A 15,444-nucleotide genomic window follows, 5' to 3' on the forward strand; every position below is an offset into this window, starting at 1 on the left:
AATATTGTTATGAATATTGGTTACATTTAACGTAATCTTTTACATCGGTGTATGTAAATAATTTTTCTTTTTAATTTTTAAAATAAATTTATCTTTAAGTATATATAATTTCATAATATATAAATTTTGTACAATTAATGTTCTAATAATCTACCTATTGAATTTATCAGTATATTTGTACTTGTTATTCATATAAAATTTTTAAAGCAATCCGATAGTCATATCATATTGATCTAAAATATGTGTATTAATATTTATTGAACGATTGAAAGTTTCTTTTTACATAAAACAAATAGTTAAAATTTTTAAATATATATTAAATTTGACATGTATAATCTATATAAATAGAATATGAAATATGATAGTTGGATCCTTAAAATATTAATAATATAAAAGGTGTAAAATTATTTTAGCTTTACATTGGTATAAATAAATTCTTCCTCATAAAGTACTATATTAGTGTATATTTATATCTATCTATACTATTATTTAAAGGGTTGATTGAATCATTGATATCGCTCGTTAACTGATTTTAATTCAATTAAAAATTATTGAAAAAAATCTTTTATAAAAACAACAAACATATTTTTATAATTTTATTTTATAATTTATGTTGCCATTAAATATTTTATGCAAAATCTAAAAGGTATATAAAGAGATTTAGACCTAAATTAGTTTTTTTTTCATGCGACGTATGTGTATAAAATTACTTGAATATAATATCTTTATAATAATTTAAATATATTATATATATATAGGTTTTTTGTCCAAGATTAATACTCAAATTTTGTTTTGTCAACTAAATCGGTACTTTTTGTAACTCCGTTAAGTTTAAGACAAATTGTAGAATAAAATTGTGACATGTGGCATAATGATACTATAATAATGTCATAGTCTATTTTTCTATTCAAGTGTATATTAATTTATTATTTTATTATTATGAGGGACTGAAATAACAATTTTATTTTATGCATACTTTAATATCTTGTGAGAATGTTAGCGAAATTTACTAAAATAAATATGAAAAATATTATATAAATACAAATATTAATATTAATAAAATGAGTAAATTGATTATTTTACAGCAAGGTGGCTATTATGGAATATAAAATATGTTAATTGATATTTAAGAAACTTTTTAATAGTTGAGGAATTTCGAATCATTATATATATGGCATATAAAAATAAAATAAATAAAATATTTAAGGATATATATTATATATGCCAAAGAAAACTTACCTGTAAATTAACAGATGAATATAACAGCCTCAATGATCTGATAAAATTTCAGAAAAATAAATTTGGAGAGTTGCAGTGGTGGAGTAATTGTAACCTTGTATTGAACCAGATACACAATTTTTAATTAGGGCTGGGACGGGGAATTTTAGTTAATTACACAAATTTGGGGTTAAAAAGTTTAATAAAATGATGTATCAAATGGGGAAAAAAAATTAAATGATTAATAAAGGATATAATTCAACTTAACATCCTAATTTTATATAACCCTTACTCGTTTATACATAATTTATGAAAATAGTTTGTAATTAATATTATTATTATTGAATAAAATATATAATTGTAATTATATTATATTAATTAATTGAACTTAACATAAAATTCATGTTAATTATAAGTGTGTGACACATAGGATTATTATCCTGCTTATATTACGTTAGTATATATATTAATCTAATTTTTATAATTAAAATATATAAAGAATATTTGCCTTTATGAATCACAGGTCTGGCCGACTGTCAGCTAACACCTTCGCTTTTTTCATCTAAGCCTCTAAGCTATCTTGTTCTTCTCAAATTTTGCGCCCAAGACAAGTTTTTTTTTCTTTTTAATATTTGAATCAACTCCCTTTTCACTAACCCTAATCATTCGTATCATTTTCGCAGGTTTCGGTTCATCTTCTTTCCTTTTTCTTGTTTATTATGCTTTGATTAACATTACCAGAAGCTTGGGACTCATATCCAAGATAAGGTTTCTTTTTTATTTTTCTTCTTCTTGTTGCTTAATTCTCTGTTTGGTTGTGCAGGCAAAACGGTGTTGAAGCAGAGAGAAGAAGCGGGATTTTCCCCCTCAATTGTGCTCAAGTGCGAAGAAAAGATTCTCTTTTTTTTTTTCAATGTTATTGGGAATTCATGTTTCTAGTTCATCTATTTAAATGAATGGATTTGATATTCTAACTCTTTCCTTGCATATTTACTGGCAAAAAAACCCCTTCTTCCTTGCATCTGTTTGTTTATTTTTGCTATGTGTGTATATATATATATTTGTCTGCCAGAAATTGCTAGAAGAGAAACTTAATATTGCAATCTGAAATAGATGATTAGAAATTTCAAGGTGGTTTAGGTGAAATAAGGTTTCTAGCGTTCTGGAGATGGGTATTTGATGACAACTTAAGGGGATTTTTTTCATGGAATTGGTGGGGGTCCCAATCGAGAGAATGGTAGCTTTCTTGTTATATTTCTGCCATAGGAGTTTTGAACATGATGAACTTGGGGGAATTTTAAGGTTGAATTAAGTTTGACACCTTAAGTGTATGGAGTAGGGGATTTGATGGTTCAAAAAATGTCTGTCAATCCAGATTATTGATTCAAACATTAGGAAAAGTTAGAAAAATCTGGACTTTGTCACTTCTGATTTTTGGCATCCTACATAAGATTCATTTTGAATTCTCTTCAATAGTTGTATGGTAGACTCAGTTGAGCTCTTTTTATTCTGGTTATTAACTATAGATCATCATCGAATCCAGTTGCCACTTTCTGCGTGGTTAATGCGTTGTTTCCTCTTGGAAGTAGACCACATAAATTTTATCAAGGTTTTGATTAACACATTTTCTGTGAAAATGCTATGTACATACTAAATCTGTGGTCGGAACTTGGAATCATATTCATAAAATGCTGATTTTAGAATAATTCAAACATTTGTAAAAGCTGACTAAAGATTATTTTATTGTGTTACTTTTTCCCAGAATAATTTAAAATGGCTGGAAGAAATCGCATTCCTCGCGAAGCATTCAATGACCGGCATGGATTTCCTCCTGAAAGATCTTTCCTCCGTGGTCCTCCTCTGCCACAACAACGTCCTCATCCTGTGTTGTTGGAGGAAGAACTTGAAATGCAGCATGCAGAAATTCGGAGGCTTTTGACTGATAACAGCAGGCTGGTAGAAGATCGAATAGCTATACAACAAGAGCTTGGTGCTGCGAAAGAGGAAATTCATCGTTTAAATCTTTTCATTGGTGACGTTCGTGCTGAGCAAGAGCTGTACTCAAGGGGACTTATTGACAAAGGCTTGAAGCTGGAAGCAGATCTGCGTGCAACTGAGCCAATTAAAAAAGAGGTTGTGCAACTTCGTGCAGAAGTTCAGAAACTGAATAATAATAAGCAGGAACTAACTGGTCAAGTTCAGGCTCTCAAACAAGATGTTGGCAGGCTGCAAGCTGATAATCAACAGATACCTGTTCTGAGACCAGAAATTGATGGCCTGCACCAGGAATTGATGCATGCAAGGTACATAACTGAATCCTTTCTCTCCTTTTTTTTTTTTTTAAATTTCAAACAAATAAAAGTATTTCCATTTTGTTGAGCATTTAATTTGTAGTGCTAATCATTAATATATCCAATCATATATTTAAATGCTAAATTTAAAACTTATTTCATAGGAATGCTATTGATTATGAAAAGAAGGCAAATATTGAGCTTTTGGAACAGAGACAAGCAATGGAGAAGAACATGGTCTCCATGGCACGTGAGGTTGAAAAGCTACGTGCAGAACTTGCCATTGTTGATGGTAGACCTTGGGCTGCTGGTATGATCTCACTTGTATCTGTTTGGTTGGAGTTTCTCTGTCAAACTTGAGTACTGGGAATGTTTTTAATTGTGCTAGCTGGCTACATTCAGGACCTGTGTTTTTCCAAGATTTCTGTCACCATCTGATACGATTTTCTAACGTTTTCCTACTGAGACTAGTTGTATATAATGGTGTTTATCCACCCTTCCGGTTTTTAAAATTATGACGGTTTAAACTTGGGACTGTGAAGTGGAAAATCTAAGTTCAAAATGCTCGGTGTCTCTTCTGGATTCCATTCAACCAGGCAGTAGTGTTCTATGTTGCTTCTAATCTCACTGTCTTCATAAATGATAGCTCAAGGTGGACCATATGGCATGAAATTCCACAGTTCAGAGGGGGCTTTTCCAGCTTCATATGAAGGATACGGAGCTCGTCTGGTAGTGATGCTTATCTTCTTGTTTGAGTTATTTGTTTGAACTTTGACCTAAAGCTATCACGTCAGGATTGTTATTTTTGCAATTAAAACTTGTTTTCACTTAACAGGCTGGTGCTAATAAGGGTCCTTTTCATGGTCCTTGTCCTGGGACTTGGGAGAAGTCCCGCAATACTCATCGCTAGGAAAGTTATTGCTTGATGCAAGAAAGGTGAAATTGTTGCTCTATTTTGGAAGTGCAAAATATTGACCAGCATGGGGTTATAATCATCTATGTTTCATGCAACAGCCGTAATTTTTATCTTAATACATTGTTAGTCATCTTAAACTTCTTATTTAAGATTCTGTGTTGCTTTCTTTTCATTGGTAGAGGAAATGGTATCCCTCATGTATGCACAAGATTGTAATATGATAATTTGAACTTCTACTCGGTCCAATTCTTCGTTGCCATTTTTATTGTTGTTTGTTTTATTTTAACTGTTTTGCTTGAATATAACTAATATTACTTTAGGTAGAATTGCTGCCCCCTGAATATGGTAGTTAACTTAGGTCCATTTGAAATCTATTGCCTATAAATGAAGCTTTTGGTTACAACCTACAAGTTACATGCACCTTTTTGACCGAATTGGCAAAATTCCTGGAACCATTTGTGTGTGGTAGTAGATCATCGAAGGCTGCAATGAAGTTTTGTCTTGTTGCAGAAAGATGATGTAATGTCCACTTGGACACAAATTCCATGTCTTGGTCTTAGCAGATGATTTTATTTACTAGATCAGCTCATGCAACACTTGAATGCTAGTTTTTTGGTGGAGGGCTATTTCTCTTGAAAATTGGAAGGTGTCACTTAAAGGATATCATCGATGGGGGATATTTAATCTTGAGTGTATTAGTTTCTGTGAGAGACAAATGGGGCATCATTTATTGTGGTATATTTTGGTTCTGAATATATCCATTTTGAGTATTTTATACAGAAGCTGAATTCCGTGCCTGGATATGGTTCAATTAGCTTCTAATGGTCACTTCATGGACATTGTTAGGAGTTGAATTAAATTTTGAATGCTTGTATTCCTTTGAAGTTGTGCAGTTTTGGTCCAAGTCTCATTTTTTGTCAGGAAAAGAAATCTGTGAGAACGGATTCTTCTCTCGAGCAATATAGACAAATCAGTTGGATGGTGAGAATGGTTTGACTTGCTCTACAAGTATATTGTTTAGAGCATTCAGGAGCTGCTCTTTTGCATGCTTTTATTACGTCTTACTTCTGGCTTTCTGCTATTGTGGCATACCAAGTATGGTTGCTGCAAAAATTGGTGGATGTGCTATTAGGTATTTGGTGCTCTCCTTGCCAGCAACTCTTAGAGGAGAATCATTTGTCTCAAATTACTTTAGAGTGCGTTTTTCATCCATAGCCATATGGTGCTGCAAGTGTTCGAAGCTTGGAAGTCAAATGTTATAGGAAATATATACCATGGCATGGTGTCTGTGACGAGGGACTTGTTTAGATATCTTGGATTAGTTTTTATATTATTTTTCCATTTTGGAATAGATGACATGGAAAATTGGTGCAAGAGTATGTATTTCCTTATATGGTCTGTTGAGAATATGCTGCAGAGCTAGACCTTAATCGGTGTCGACTTCAGTGCATCTTGACTTGAGGTATCCTGGACAGAGAAAGTATTTATCTTGATCTTGTTTGTATAAGTTTGTAGAACTACTTATAATTTCCTCTGATGGTAAAAGTTGTGTAAATAGATTTTCCCAGCTATGGAGTATGAGCCAATGTACATGTGTGTGCGCATTACCACTGCTAATCTTGAGTTAGTTAACATTTTCTCCCAAGTTTACTAGAATTACAAGAAAGTTTTGCAATAGGGTTAATTGCATTTTCTATGATTGAGGGAATTCTAGTATTAAGCTGATGCAGCAGATGGCATACATGATGGAGTACTTGTTATGTACATAGAAAAAAGATATATATTTTGGAATATTAAGTTAGTTATTGAATCTGCTTGCTTAAATAGTCCAGTTCCATGGGTATATCCTCTCAAAACACTCGTGGTGTTTGAATACAAAAATCATGGCTCCTTGATTGAATGAAGGATTGTTTGCAATTCATCCTTTGAATAAATCTCATAGCTACCATCTGCAGTTTTATACCCTGTCCATAGAACCATCTGCAGTTCTGCAGTTTGTTTTGGTGCAAATCTACAGCTCTGCTGTCTTTTTTTTTCTGCAAAGTTACTCAGCTGTCAACATATTCCAGCCACCTACATAATTACAAGTGGTTTCGTTATTCATTGACATTATATTTCAATATCTGAAAGATGATGGAAGCCATGTGGAAGAGGCTGACTACTGATCTGTACTTACATAGGCAAGTTTTCTGTCCTTTTTTATGTGTTCCATGGATCTTCAATATGATGTTTCTTTCTAAGTTGAACTTTCCTGACACACTACCTTTGATTTCATTCTCTTAATTTAGCATTTCCTGCTTTATATTGACAGACCTATCTGAAGTTAGGTGGCTAAATCTAATAACATTGTTGCTGTGAATAATGTCTTGATCCTATTTTCATACTTGTATCCTTGCCAAGTTTCTTAGGATTTGTACCTGGCATTGGTTTAATTAGGTTTCAGGTTAATCAAATTATAGTTAAATTAGCGGATATGCATTTGTCATTTGCCAACGGTTTGTCTGAAGATAAGGTCCTGTAAACAAAAATTCAAAGAGTTACAGGCACATGATTATACCAGTTTGTTGTGAAATACTGAAATATTCAATTGGATGTGCCTGGAACTAGTATTCTCAGATTGGAAATGGAAAAATTTTATTCCAAGTGCTCAAGGATGATAGATATTGGGTTTTCTTGGAACATTTGGTTGGATACTTCTAGTTTTATATGATTCACGTGAATACACATACTTATCTATTGTTCGAGGGAACTGCAACTGGTATTATTGCTGAGGATGGTTGTTTCATTTCCCTATTCAAGTGGAAAGAAGTTTGCCCAGCAACTACTGAAACGAGGATATGTAAGAACAATCTGAATGGTTTCTTTAATTAGAGAAAGTATGTTAGAATAATGAATCACTCAGAGAAGCTAAAGCTTGGTTTGGCTCTATGATATTATTTTGATGCTAGGATGTTAGGAAGTGAAAATTTTGTATTTCTGACTACGTATTACAATTTCTTTGTTCTTAATGAGATCAAGGTCCAAGTCATTTTCTTCTATAGTTAGAGCACTGTATTTATAGGAGAAAGTAACTGTTTTCTACGTCTGAAGTTGTGAAAGGCAGAATTGGCTGGATGAAGCTGATTTGAAATGAAATTTCTGACTATATGCAGACTCATTGGAAAATAGTTTCCTCGTTTTCAGGATTACCGTTTCCTGTATCATGCTAACAATTTGAAGAAAAATAGTGCTATTTGTCCTACGTGAATTTGTACTTGAACATAGGTAGTTGGATGAACATTACTAGAGTTGCCTATTTGCTTCTTAAGGCTTTCCTTCTTGTAATTGAAGGTATATGAAGACGATACCAGCAGTTCTGAAGAAAAGAGTGGACTTGTGGCTTGCCTGAAATTGTTAATTATGATCTCATGTTAATATGATTCCTATGTGATTGTTGAAGTGGAGGCCAGAGTGGATGTAATTCGTCTGCTGCATTGCTTGCAACTTCTTTTATACCAGTTAATAAATGATTGTAGCTTCCTTAAGATAATTTTGGTGGTTAAATAAAATTTGTTACTTGTTTACCACACTCCTAAAGAAGATTCTTGCTTCTTTTTTTTTTGAACAACTTTCCTTAGGACGAAAATTGATATTTCAATCTCTAGATTCTTCCTAATTTTGTAATTTTAATGTTGCAGATTGGTACCTGGTATACATCACACGAAATGGTGAAGAAAGATCATGTATGCATATACATGATGTTGAGGAAATATGATGAATGAGGTAAAGTTACATATGTTCTAGACAAACGTGGAAGAAGGTGAAAAAAAAAATCCTTCTTTCTGAATGCGTGTGAATTCATTGGTATATAAGCATTTCAATCTTAAAGGTGATGCATGGAACATTGTTGCATTTTCCGGGTTCCGTGCACGTGTCACAAGACCATAGTCTCTTGGTCTCATGACAAGTGTTTATAGGCTGACTTAGACATGCTAGGAAGCCACCCTAAGTATGTTAGGTTTGCCAGGCTGAAGTTCCAAGCCCCCGACACGAAATCAGGGATTGTAAGTCATAGGCTAAACAATATCATCCACCTCTTTCTATGACCTTTTCATTTTCAGGTCTCCTGCTCTCTAGTAATGGCAGGATTTGATTGCAAATCCCTGGTATGATCATTAATCAACCAATATAAACTTGTTTCAGTTAAAGCCAACATTGCCATAAAATGTTTTTTAACCTTATTAATCTTGAGTCAATAACAAAAGGGCTTATAGGGATGTCGTCAACAGACAAAAAATCAGTTTCTTTTATTTTTCTTCTTTTTTGGCCTTAAATCATTGGAGTTCAGTTCACCTACATTATTAGCTTGCATGCATGATAGAAAAGTAGGCCTAAATAATTCTGATTATTCTATGAAAAGCCAAGCCTCTAAATTACAAAACATAGAAAAATAACATTGTCAAAAACAAACTGACATACACAAAAGTTATTATTACAGCCTCTTGCATTGCATGATTTTGATATTCAAAATCTTTGCTTCACATGCCATTGCCCATTTGCCATGCCCACGTCTTTCTGTTTTGAATCTCATCAATGTAGCCGTCCCTACAACGTTTTAGTGTGGTCTTATCTCTAACTTATCCTTCTTTGAGGGGAAGGGTGGTTTGGACTCTGAACGTCTTCAGGTTTTAATGTTTTAATAAAAATAAAATATTACTGTTACTTAAAAGTTTAGGAAATTAAAGTCTAGTTTTTAGGTATAAAGTATGAAAATTTTAGTTAAAAGGAATGAGACATAAACCTTGTTTAATCATTGGCTTCGCCAAAGCCCTAGGTATTCGAGATTTGTTATGTGCAATTTTATGCATAGGTTTCTGAATCTCCTCATGTGTAGTTGGCATGAGTGGTTTTTAATTGAGTTAGTTTAGTTAATTTGTTGGTTTTAGTTTAGATTGTATTAGTTTTTAGTTTGATTGAAATGAATAATGGTTTGATTCTACTATTCAAACTTTTGGTTTGTAATAATTTGATATTTGTGGTTATTTGAACTTATATTTGTACTTCTTACATTTTAAAAGAAAAATGTTTTAAAGTATTTTCCTTCTAACTTTACTTTTACAATTTAATCAAATTCAAAGTTAAAAGTAAAATTTTGTATATCAAGTTAAAATAAATACATAATTTTAGAAATTAAAAGAATTGCCTATCCCAAAAATAACTACTCAAAAGATTATATGTTTTATAATTAAATTTCTTTGAAAATATTGTTTCACTGGGACAATTTTGTATAAAATCTAAAAAAATAAATGCAATTTGAAAACACATTTGCTTTCTAACTTTTGATTTTCATCAAAATGTTTAATAAATCTATTATATAATTTGTGGGTGTGATTATCATGCAATTATAAGCATCTCTAAAAAATATATTTAAAAAATAAATGGAATACGTCTTTAAAACTTCACTTGTCCCGCCCCATCATAAATAATTTAAACCTCCCCTACCACCTTCCCATATTTCTCTTTTGATTTCCTCTCCCAACATTCTTCGACTTGTTGCTACTCTTTCTTCTTCCCCCAAACCAAATCCTTTGAGAGTTCAAACCTCCGCAATTTTTTCTTGGCTATGACAACCTACGGCACTATCCCAGCTTCCTCACTCCCTTCGGCCAACCTTGAATACCTATCTCGAGCCAAAGAACGTATCAAAGATGGCCTCGGAGCTCGACGTCCATGGAAACTCATGTTCAACATCCACTCCCTCAACTTCCCTCGAACCTTCTCTGAAGCCATTTCCAGGTTTAGAGCTAACTTAGTTTACTTCCGCATGAATTACGCCATAATCGTGCTTCTTATCCTTTTCCTCAGCCTATTATGGCATCCCATCTCCCTCATAGTCCTCATTATCATGATGGCCCTTTGGTTGTTCTTGTACTTCCTACGGGATGAGCCATTGGCTATTTTCAACCGCACGATCGACGACCTTGTTGTGCTGGTCGTGTTGGGGGTTTCGACCTTTCTGTTCTTGCTGTTGACTGATGCCACCAGCAATATCTTAGTGTCAGTTTTGATTGGTGCAGTGGTTGTTTTGGTGCACGCTTCGTTGAGGAGGACTGACGATTTGTATGATGAAGAATCTACTGGCTTGGTGTCTGGACCTTCATCGTCCTCATAATTCTGGGTTTCTTTTTCACTTATCATTCGTGTGGGGTTTAAAGTGAGTCATATATTGCTTTCAGTGTGGTATTGACCTTTTTTTTTCTTTTAGTTGTCTGTTTCCAAGTGTTGTGTAGTTTAACATTGTTAAGTGCCAAATCAAAGATGATGTGGTTTTATCCTCTGAATCATGGATTGAATGGGATTTCTGCAAGTGGTTGATCCAACGTTGTTTTCATTTTCTTTTCTGGATAATTTCATTCATTCAAAGAACCGAAAATACAAGGCTAACCATTGTTTGAGTGAACACTTGATAATCTTTGGCTCAGCAAACTGTATATTGAAACAGTCTGATTATTGTTTTGGATGGTTGAATCAGAATTTTCCTTTTTTCTTTCACTTTCAGCTTCACTCTTAAGTTTCACTCTTATTCCTGGTTTGGCTCGCTTGGCTTTTCTCTTTAGAGGTTATTTTAAGGAAATGAACTAGGCTAGTTTTGTTAGATTTGAAGATCTTCGTTTCAGGTATAAGTATAACGAACGCTAACAGATCTTCAGTTGGATTTTGGTAATCTTCAGTTGTTTTTAAGTACTGAAAAATTAGTTTAAATTTTTGTTTAAGTCCAATTAAGATGAAAATACTAAAATTGAGCTTGGTCTAGCATGCCCGTATTAAATTTTTATATAAAAATAAATTTAAAATAAAATACATCAAATACACTAAATATATATATATATATATATATATATATATTTAACTAATACTAACGTAAGTATAACTTAGTAAGTAAATATCTCTAAAACAATAACAATAAAATAGTAGTAATATAATAGGAAAATAATAGTAAAAAATGAAAAATAGTGGAAAAACAATAAAAAATAGCAGTAGTTTTTTATAAATTTGTGGTCGGGCCTAAGCAAAAAAAAAAAACCTTATTCAAGATCTAAACTCATTTTTTAAATTTATATTTTTTTCTAAACCCTCTCACTTTTTAAATGAATTTTTAGGCTAAATCAGATGATATTCCACGATGAACAATTGTAAAGGTGAGTAATCAACAAAAGAAGGGGACAACTTGTTGTAATGAAAGATTGAAGGCTTCTGGCAATTGGCATGTGATTTGAGGTTTGAACGCATACATACATACAGAGCCAAATCTTGTTATGTCAACAAATAGTTTGTCATTAAATGTTTGGGATGATCTCAATGTTTCCATACATTTTGGCTGTTGATTTTGCTAATGCCATCAACCATTCATCAACATGTAGGTTTAGTTACACATATATACAAGCAAAGGTATCTTACTTAACAGAACTTAAATTGATTAAAGGTGGTGATTTAAATTAAATTTAAGACTCTTCATTATTTATTTGTAAGTAGTTGTTATATATTTATAATGATATTTGATATTAGATCTCATTTGGTTGTAACTGCTTTTTTCTTGTTTCTAATAAAACACTTTAACGTTTCGATCACATATGACATCAACAATAATGAAGAAATGGAAAAAATGTAAGGTGAAATATATGGAAGGATAGAGTGGTATAAGAACGTATAAATACATACAGAAAGTTTGCAATTTCACATCCATATTTCTCATATTTCGAGTTCAATTAATCAATTTTTGTTACGATTTATGAGTTTCTTTATATTTTTATTTTAGCAGAATACTAAATGAACAATATGTAATTTTACTTATTAAAGATAATTTCATTTAACAAAATATGGCTAACATAATTTTTATGTGAAATTTGTAAATTTGATTGTTGTACTGAAATTCTAGACAAAAAATCGTTATAGAGAATAATTTAGTAAATAATCTACTTTCCAATTATGGTTGTTATTATTATATGTGGAAAGATAAATTATTTGAATTCTAATCATATATATCCAACCGGTCCTTCATTAGTTCATTGAAACCGTAAATGAATTGCATGTTGATGAACAAAAAATGATGAAAATGGTAAATTTAGAGAAATGAGAAACATTCGGAAATAAATGTGGTTTTCTCACTGAGTAGAGAAATGACCTAAGAATTAATTTATGATTTTTCGAGTTATTAATTAATTGATTGATTAAAGTTTGAAAATGAGATTAAATTAATTGATTATAGTGAATCCATTGAATGTAGAAAATTAAATATATTTTATCATAGATTATTTTACGGTAAAGTTGTCATGATTTTATCGGAATCAAAATCGGATTGAGAACATTATTTAATTGAAAAATTAATTTAATAAATAATTTCTATTTGAGAAATAGAAAAACATGCACTGGGTTAGATTGAATTATAAAGTGCTGTGTTAAAAATCCATAAAGCGTTTATATTTGGACCCAATACGGGAGAGGCCCAAAAGCCCCTCATGTTAATATATGGGACGAAAAACCCTAGTATATTTAACTGGGATTGTTGCCCTCTCTCTCCTAGTTGGACTAGGATTTTGTTTTTTTATTGAAATAAATTTCTACTAATTCAACAATGTTTTCAATTCTTCTTATAAATAGATAACATCGGTAGGGCTAAATATACAACTTTGAGATATTGTTACTTTGCTCGAAAACAGTTGGAATTTATTTTCTAAGTATAAAATTTATTTTTCGAAATAATAATTCTATCGGTTTCTATTGAAGGGATTTTTGCTTTCCTATTGAAAGTAAAGTAAATAATTTATCAAATTCATTTGAGCCCACACTCGAAGCAGTTCGTTGTATGAAAATAGAGGAGAATGTTGTTTGGTTGAAAGCCGAGAATGGAAAGGATCCGTCTAGCTGAAAACACTTGTGCAATTTTCGGTAAAGTTTATTGCTATAAATATCACAAATCGGTTCGATTTTCAAAATTTTATTTTTCGCTATGCAAGAAACCTATTTTCGAATTGGATTTTTTTTTCAACATTTTATCCATAAACTCTCTTACCAAATTGTAAAACCTAATTTAACCTGAGTTTCCAAATCTTAAAATGGTTTTATTGATATGGCAAGTGAACATCGCCAAACGTGCAAACGTTTGGAAATAAAATATTGCAGCAAGAGATATAGAAATAAAACAACAATGTCTGCAAGTATACTGGTCAAATTATAATATAGTAAAGTGTTACAATAGAACACAAAGAAGTATTCTGAGGATTGTACCCAAGGGAGGACAAATTAAATTCGAAATCTATTTCTACAATAATAAGTCTAAATAGTAATAATTAAAATCTATATTACGACAAACAATAAAATAGATTACAAGCATAAACTAAAGTAAATAAACAAAAAATAGGCAGACAACTAAATCAGGTTAACAAATAGAAGATTAACTCGTTTCAGTTGTCGTAGTTAACATTAGAATTTGGGTTTAAATGGAATTAACTAGTACCTCCTGTCCTCTACTAATTAACTAATCGACAGGTACTCTGTAACAGTCCGATATTTCAGTGATGTCAGGAACAGTAGTTCGAGGCCACCAAATCCGGCGAGTAAGTTCATAAATATTATTATTTAATATTTACAAGTCAAATATGGTTTTTAAAAGGTTTTTGAATTGGTAATTTGTGTTTTATAATGATTTATTAGGTCAAGTAGTTTTAGAAAGTGAGGAATCGGGACCGCGTTTCTATAAATCAAGCCGTAAATATTTTTATAAATATTTACGGAGTGTCACTAAGGTAGTATTAAAATTTTGTTAAAAAATTTTAACGTTTCGATAGTTAATTAATTAAAAGGGACTGGAAAATATATAAAACTTGTTAATTATAATATTTAAGTGATTAAATGGCTTGAATTATAAATGAAGGACTTAAGAAACAATTATACCTAAACTAAAATAGTGGGGCGGCATATGAAGGTAAATTAATAAAATAAAGTGAATGGATGGCAAAAAAATTAAAACATACAAGTTGAATTTTAAAGTTTTCTTTCAATTCATCTTCCAAATTCAGCTTAAACTGACAAAGGAGACAGGTCTTTAAACTGGTTTTTCAACAAAGGAGACAGGTCTTTAAACTGGTTTTTCATACTTTTGCTTCATGTGAGTTTAACTCTTATCTATTTCTTGTAATTTTTATGTTTTTGAGATTGTTACAAATAAGTCCAACTAAGCCATACCTTTGTTTTTTATTTTATTAAAAATTTTGGAAGTTGCCATTGATAAATATTAGATTTTTTTATGAATAACATGGAGATCTTTGATTATGTTGTATGATAATTTTATAAAGTGATTTTGTTAAATATTGATTTTAGGATTAAATCGTGAAAATGTTAAAATATTAGGGTTTGATAGTAAATTTTGGGTTTGTTAGGGGCTGTATGAAGGCCTAGAATATTTGAATAGATTATTTATTGAGGAAATTAGTTAATTTGATATATTAACTAATTAAGGGATTAAATTGCAAAAATTGTAAAAGTTTGGGGTAATTGTATAAATTTGAAAAATAAAAGGGTATTAATTGTAAAATAAATTGGAAATGGAATATATGCTAATAAGTGAATAATTTTATATTTTATATCAAGATGCAGAGATATTCGTGAAAAGGAAAAATAGCATAATAGTCCCTATACTTCTACAATTACTACAATTCAATCCAAGTAAGTTCGTACGGTTAAAATTTTATATTTGTATAAATTTTATGAACGATATTATGCATTTATTCTATTGTTGGAAATGAGTATTGTTGGAATTATAAGATTAAATTGGATATTCGATTTGAATGGAATGCAAAATTTGAGTACATTCGTAATTTGGGTATGATAGTATTGGAAGGAGAAAACGACATTTTTCCCAAGTAAACAGGGGTTCAGCATTTTTTGTGAACTCTCGTGCTTTACTTTTTATTTGGCGTAATTAGGTGAATCAGCTCTTACGAGCTTCTGTTCAACTCTTACAAGCTTCTGTTCAGCTTTTGA

General features: G+C 31.4%; 2 protein-coding genes across 5 annotated transcripts; both read left to right on the top strand.

The window, feature by feature from the left end:
* Positions 1 to 1,711: 1,711 nt before the first annotated feature.
* LOC108489279 (protein FLX-like 3) lies at positions 1,712 to 11,871 on the top strand. Of its 4 annotated transcripts, none has more exons than XR_008272264.1 (8): positions 1,712 to 1,901; positions 2,042 to 2,099; positions 2,981 to 3,521; positions 3,674 to 3,819; positions 4,156 to 4,238; positions 4,345 to 4,445; positions 8,103 to 8,187; positions 11,565 to 11,871. XR_008272264.1 is itself a non-coding variant. In XM_017793698.2 (6 exons), exons 3-6 carry the CDS (start codon positions 2,992 to 2,994, stop codon positions 4,417 to 4,419), a joined length of 834 nt encoding a protein of 277 aa, XP_017649187.1. In that variant the 5' UTR covers positions 1,712 to 1,901; positions 2,042 to 2,099; positions 2,981 to 2,991; the 3' UTR covers positions 4,420 to 4,751. The 4 variants fall into 4 exon arrangements, 1 of the variants encoding a protein (XP_017649187.1); XR_001871944.2 differs by lacking the exon at positions 11,565 to 11,871 and adding an exon at positions 10,482 to 10,842 and having other exon boundaries at positions 4,345 to 4,547; XR_008272263.1 differs by lacking the exon at positions 11,565 to 11,871 and adding an exon at positions 10,482 to 10,842.
* On the top strand, positions 10,028 to 10,576 carry LOC108489280 (PRA1 family protein F2-like). Its single transcript, XM_017793700.2, has one exon. It carries the CDS (start codon positions 10,028 to 10,030, stop codon positions 10,574 to 10,576), a length of 549 nt encoding a protein of 182 aa, XP_017649189.1.
* Positions 11,872 to 15,444: the final 3,573 nt, after the last annotated feature.

The sequence above is a fragment of the Gossypium arboreum genome, chromosome 10, assembly GCF_025698485.1.
Source record: "Gossypium arboreum isolate Shixiya-1 chromosome 10, ASM2569848v2, whole genome shotgun sequence".
Lineage (NCBI taxonomy): Eukaryota > Viridiplantae > Streptophyta > Magnoliopsida > Malvales > Malvaceae > Gossypium > Gossypium arboreum.